This window comes from Pteropus vampyrus, unplaced genomic scaffold, assembly GCF_000151845.1.
Source record: "Pteropus vampyrus isolate Shadow unplaced genomic scaffold, Pvam_2.0 Scaffold304, whole genome shotgun sequence".
NCBI classification, from domain to species: domain Eukaryota; kingdom Metazoa; phylum Chordata; class Mammalia; order Chiroptera; family Pteropodidae; genus Pteropus; species Pteropus vampyrus.
The window spans coordinates 744647-750725 of NW_011889085.1; the positions used below are offsets into that span (position 1 = coordinate 744647).

The following is a 6079-nucleotide window of genomic DNA, read 5'->3' on the forward strand; positions in this document are numbered from 1 at the left end:
CCTCGTCTGTGAAGCAGGCACCGGGCGTCAGGGAGAGAAGGCTCGTGGAACGGAGTCAGTGTGTTTCAGCACGTGAGCTTTAAAAGAAAACGCTCCCTACGAAAACAGCGTCGTCCCGGCACGGCACGGGGACTACAGCACGTCTGGAATCGGCCGGCGGCGGTGGCGTTGTAGTCAGTGGGGGGACACGTCGCCGAAAGACAGAACCGGCCTCTTCATACGTGACCCCACAGTGTGGTTCCAGTTAAGTCGCAGTGTTTATACGTAAAAGTTAAAGTACATGGTTACGAGAAGAAAATATGGAGAAACTAGCTACTCCCAGGAAGCGAGTAAAAGAACAGACTGAAGACTTTGATTCGATAAGAGCAAACGGTCTTTGCACGACCCAAGCCCTCGCCGTGAGCACACGCAGAGACGAGCCACAGGCCGAAGAGCACCAGCCACCCATGTCCTAGAAGGTGCAGTGTGATTCATAGGAATTCATTTCCTTAGTGGTTAAGGTGCTTCAGCGAATCGAGGACAGCAGCGACCTGTGGGGACAGTGGGCAGAGGCGTGAATGGAGCTGTAAACTGTTCGGATTGTGTGGAGCTGTAAACTGTTCGGATTGAGTGGAGTTGTAAACTGTTCGGATTGTGTGGAGTTGTAAACTATTCGGATTGAGTGGAGTTGTAAACTGTTTGGATTGTGTGGAGCTGTAAACTGTTCGGATTGTGTGGAGCTGTAAACTGTTCGGATTGTGTGGAGCTGTAAACTGTTCGGATTGTGTGGAGCTGTAAACTGTTCGGATTGTGTGGAGCTGTAAACTGTTTGGATTGAGTGGAGTTGTAAACTGTTCGGATTGTGTGCGAGCCCGCTGAGCCTGCTCTCACTGGGAGGAGCGCAGGCCAGGGTCACGAGAGGCTGCTTTGCGACTGTGCTCGGCCGAGACGGTGCGCTGCGCTGGCCGGGGCGCGGAGCTCACGTGAGCACTCGGTGTGCTGGGGCAGGGGGAGGACAGGCACTCAGTGGGCAGTGTCCAGGACTGTGGCGGGGTCGGTGAAGGATGCTGACGGCGCAGACCCTGAGCGCGGCAGTGCCGTCCCTGGGCTCTGTCTTACAGACGCTCTCACACGCACGGGAGACACTGTCTGAGACGGCATGGACGGGACTCAGCTCTGTCCGTCAGCTGGAAGCTGATCATGTAGATCGTGTCCCGTCGTGAAGATGCTGCCAGGCCTGTGGTCCAAGCGGACACGCGGGTGGGGCCAGGCCATGGTGCGCGTGCGCCTGAGGGGGAGGCGCAGACGTGCGTCTTTGGGAGACAGACTCGTCATGCTCCTTCCGGGGGCCGCGGTGGCCGGAGAGGAAGGAGGGACACCTCCCTGTGTGTGGCTCCTGGAGGCCGTGCGCGTGCGTGGACAGCGTTCTGCGCTTGGCCATGCGCACGTGCGGGGCAGCTCGGGACGAGCCCATCCACCTGCCGAGAACTTTAATCTGGGGATCGAGAGGACAGACGGCGAACGCACGAGGGCTTGTGGCACTTCATGCTTTCAGCAGTTTCAAAGGCGGCCGCTAAGCGGGCCGCCCGCCTCCTGCCGCCGAACGCCACAGCTGCCCGCTTCCCTTCCAGGTGTGGCTCTTCCGCCAGAAGCCTGAGTCCCTCGACCCGCTGAGCAAGTACCTGAGCGCCACCTCTGGCTTCGGGAGCACGTACGTGACGGCCCAGCAGGTGAGTCCATGCCCCGGCCGTCCGCTGGCCTGCGCAGGAACCAGGTCGTCAGGCAGCCGAGTCTGGGCCGTTAACACGCGTGGCCCTGGCGTGTCCGTGTGCCCTTGGCCACGTGTCTGGTCACTTCTCCAGGTTCGTGGGCACCGTGCCCCGCAGGGCACTTGCTGGCTCTGCTGTGAGTCACTCGCTTGCTTCAGGGCCCCAGGAGGTTAGAGCCGCCCCCCAGCTAGGCTTGGGGGGCTGTCTGCTCACGGGGGGTCGTTAGGCCTGTAAACCTAGGTGCTTCGTCATGGCTCGCGGACCTGCTCACAGACCCGCGTCGGAACAAAGTTTTTCACCTTCTGTCGATTTCCGGGGTCACTCTCTCCTCTTTGAGAGGTGCGGCTGGAAGGGCGAACTCACTAAGCCTCTGGCAGCGTGGAAAAGCTAACGCAGCTGGACGGGCATAAACGTTATTTCCAAAATGTTAAAAAGGGTTTTTTTTGTTTTTTGTTTTTTTAAATTTTAAACCTTTCAGCTTTGTGAAGAATGACCCTTTTTTGAAGTTCAGGGTCTGTGTTGACTCAAAGACTGGTCAGCGTGTTCTGCAGTGGCTGAGGGTTGTACTGACACGGTGTGTCAGTTGAAATCAGATTTTCTTAGCGGACAGAGGAGGTGAAGCGCCAGGGTGTTGAGACCCCGCACACGAGGGCACTTCGGGGACACAGCCTTGGGCTGGCAGGGCGCTCTGCACGCCAGTGGCCAAGGTGCCACTGCTGTGCCAGCCCTGGGGCGGGGCTGCTTCTCATGGCTCAGGGAGCAGTGCGGAAGGGGACAGAGGGGCGCCTGGGTGGGGCCGCACCTCCACGTCCCTTGGCTGGCAGAGCGTGGGCACGCTGCCCGCCGGCTCAGTGGGGCCAGAGTGCTGTCCTTCGTCGGGGGACAGCCTGGCCAGCACCGGGCCCTTTGGCAGAAGCCGGTGGGTGTCGGGAGGTGGCCAGCAGTTGGAGCTGAGAAAACCCACGGACCGTCCCTGTTTGTCCTTCCTTATGTCGGAGCCGGTCGGCGTGCTCCGTGACGGGGTCCTGGCCGTCTGGATGCAGCAGAACTAGACCTAAGGGACAGTCAGTGGGCTGGGCGCAAGTCGGAGCCTCACTGAGCGGCCTGTGTCCTGGGGCCCGGGTCCCCCGGTGCACACGGCCTCCTCTCTGGCTCTCTTCCAGATGGACCTGGACGAGGACACGGCCGAGCGGTTCTACCACAGCTTGCTGGAGCTGGAAACGCACGTCAAGGCCACCCTCCAGGGCGCAGACGCGCAGAGCTGACGGGGACACTGAGTGCCCTCTGCACTCCGGCACGTGGCTGCGTGCTGTGGCTGCCCCTCCCCTGCCTGCCACCTCCCAGCCTGCCGGTGCTCAGGAGCCGAGAGCAGAGGGCACTGCCTGCCCGCCGTCCCCCGGGACGGCGTTGCGCCCTCACCGTGGGCGTCCCCACCAGAGCCTCTTCTGGCGCTGGCCTGCCCCTGGAGCCGCCACGCTCTGCGGACAAGGTGTGGCCTGAGCGACCGCACCCCAGGCCCCCGTCCCCCCATGGTCTGTCCTGGCGCGGCGGGGAGGCGGCCCCACTCTGGGTGACATGGTGACTGTGCTCCCTTCCTGGTCCCGGGTCACAGCCGTGCACCCCGTGTCCCGTGCACTGCTGCTGCTCCTGCCCTGGGGGTCGGGGTGCTGGCCGTCGGAACAAAGCAGCCCTGCGGTGAGTCCAGGTGAGGACAGGCCTGCGTGTGTGGCCGCTCGGGCTACTTCCTCTTTTCAAAACTGTCTTTTATCGACGTGGAGGCAGCCGGTGTTAGCACTGGCCTGACTTCAACACTATTTGCAGATTCATTACTAACAACCCATTTTCACAGTCATATGTAAATGGGCGTAAACTTGCGGCAAAATGGTGCTTCACTCACTTTCAAAAACTGCGGCTGGGCCACTGCTGGCGGGGAGTCTCCCATTTCGGGGGTCGGGAGAGGTCGCGACTCAGTTTCCGGGGTGTGAACACAAAAGGCAGAAGCACCTGGATGTTTCACTGAGTGCAGCCAGGGCGGGGACGTGTGTGAAACTCGATTGAGTCAATAAAAGTGAAAATGGTCTATAAGTATGACTTCCATACATTTTCTAGGACAAACTTTTTGTTAATATTCCTCTAATTTGGTTGCTAAAGATATTTTTTATGCCTTCCAAGCGTGACGGTGTGGGCTGACCACTGCTGGACACTGTCCGCTGTCAGCGGCGCCCTCCCCTCCCCCTGCCCCCCGGGCTGTGACCGGTCCCTTGTCCCTCAGGTGGCCTGCTTGTCTGCCTGCCTCCTCCGTTGGTGGCTGTGGGGGCGCAGTGCTGAGAAGGGCAGGTGGGGGTGGCGGAAGCAGAAAACGAGCCCTGTCCCCTTCCCCCCTGGGGCCCTGGTGTCCGGCGAGGGGGGGCAGAGTGTGAGAGACTGGAACCGCACGGTGACCAGACTGTGTGACCAAAGTGCCCAGAAACGCACGGACTCTCCCCACGGTGTCATGAAGGGACAGGGACGTGGGGGTGACGCGCAGGAAGCCCATCGTTTTCAGCCCCTAATCAGGTCGCGGTCCAGGCGGCCGTCCTCGGCGTGCTGGAAGCTGAGGTGGACGCGCACAGTGGAGGCCGCAGGAGCACGCGTGCCTGCGAGGGCCGTCCCATGTGGGCGTCGGGTGACACAGGTCCCACGTCCATGTCGGTGTTGGGTGACGGTGTCTCGTGTCGGTGTCAGGTGACAGGTGTCCCATGTTGGTGTCGGGTGACTCATGTCCCCTTCACGCTCCCAACAGACTCACTCTTGATCGTAGCTGAGTTTCTTGTCCTTTGTCTTTCTGTTTTATATTGAGATGAACATTTTGTGACTTGTCAGTTTCTGCAAACCAGCGGCCTTGGGATGGGGCCCGGGGCGGTCCCTCGGGCAGAGTGGGAAGTGCCCGGCGGCGGGCTGGACAGGCCTCTTGTTCTGGGGTGAGGGTTCCGCCCGCCTCGTGCGGTGACCAGCTGGCGGTGGCCTCCGGGCAACAAGTACGCGGGGTGGGGTGCCAGAGTCGCCAGAGCAAAGACCACAAGCCGGTCCGAAATGACAGCGGTGTGTCCTCCCGGAGCTCTGGGGCTGGGGGTCTGCGGCCGAGGCTTCGGCGGGACTGTCTGCTCCCGATCCTCCACGTGGACCTTCTGGGGCTCCGGACGCTCCCCGGCCTGGGGCAGCCGCTTCCGGTGGCCGCGCCCGCAGCGCTCGCTGTCCTCTGAGGCCGTCAGTCCTACCTCGCTGTGACCGCATCTCACTGACCGCGGCTGCCGAGACCCTACTTCTAAGTGTGGTCACCTTCGCAGGTACCAGGGGCTGGGACGTAGGTTGTTCAGGGCCACGATTCACCCCACGACGAGGACCCGTGGGGCCTAAGAAGTCCCGTGGGGCACTTTCTTTTGGGTCAGCGTTACCCAATTTTTATTTCCAGTTTCACAAATAGATAATTTGTACATTTTTAAAATTAAAAACTGCTGTTGCCAGCAGGTTTACTGTGCCCACCACCGGGAGTTACACCGTTTTAATAGCCAAACATCCCCTTAACCTTTCATAAACCTCGGCAACACGAACGTCGCTAGAAACGCACCGTCTTCGCGCCCGATTGCCCGTTTCTGCTTCCGGTGCTCTCATCGGTCCAGCTCCCCGACCTGTCACCGTCACCGCGTCCTCTTCCCCCTGTGCTCCGCCCCCCCATCCCCTGACGCCTCCGTGCGGTGTCCTCCGCTTCTCACCGCCCGCTTCCTGCAGACGCTGGTCTGGAGTCCTAACCGCAGACCCCGGGACGCACAGGCTGCTGCAGTCTCCGAGTGGGACACACGGTGGCGCTCCTGCACCTAAACCACGCTCTCCGCCGCGGTCAGCCCCGGCTTGCCGCAAAGCCGCTTTGTTAAATCGGGTTTTCAGCTTTTAATCTGACTTGAGCAGAAGCTACTTTTTGTAACGATAAAAGTTAGGAGACGTTCGAAAAATACTTTTTCGGAGGGTGAACGAGGCCACGCAGTTTGACTCTCTGCTGGCAAAGTGGTGTGAAGATGACGACCTTGTGCCCGCTAAGGAAACGCATTTCCACAGGTTTTCGTCCAAAGGCCGACGCATCGTGCTGAGCCCCTGGGGCCACCGTGAGGCTCAGTTAAAAACACAAGGTGACGAGGGAACAGCTCAGTTCCCAGGTTCCTTCCGGACGCGTGAGCTCTGGGGAGCGGGCCCGGGACGAAAGGGAGAGAAACGACCGTCGGCCCCGGCCCCGGCCCCGCGCGGCCGCCAGCACGCGGCGAGACCTGCCGCCGCCATCTCCGTCCCGTCTGATGCGA

General features: G+C 60.8%; 1 protein-coding gene across 8 annotated transcripts in view; it reads left to right on the forward strand.

The window, feature by feature from the left end:
• Positions 1-3833, forward strand: part of HSD17B7 (hydroxysteroid 17-beta dehydrogenase 7) — an 11548-nt gene extending 7715 nt beyond the window's left edge. For 5 of the 8 annotated variants that reach the window (XM_011377038.2, XM_011377040.2, XM_011377041.2 and 2 more), the window contains 2 exons: positions 1611-1709; positions 2912-3833. In XM_011377038.2, coding sequence (XP_011375340.1) covers positions 1611-1709; positions 2912-3013 — 201 coding nt within the window. In that variant the 3' untranslated portion in view covers positions 3014-3833. Of the gene's footprint in view, positions 1-1610; positions 1710-2911 lie in introns of those variants that run through there. The other 3 variants (XR_002776612.1, XR_002776610.1, XR_896915.2) reach the window with 2 other exon arrangements.
• Positions 3834-6079: the final 2246 nt, after the last annotated feature.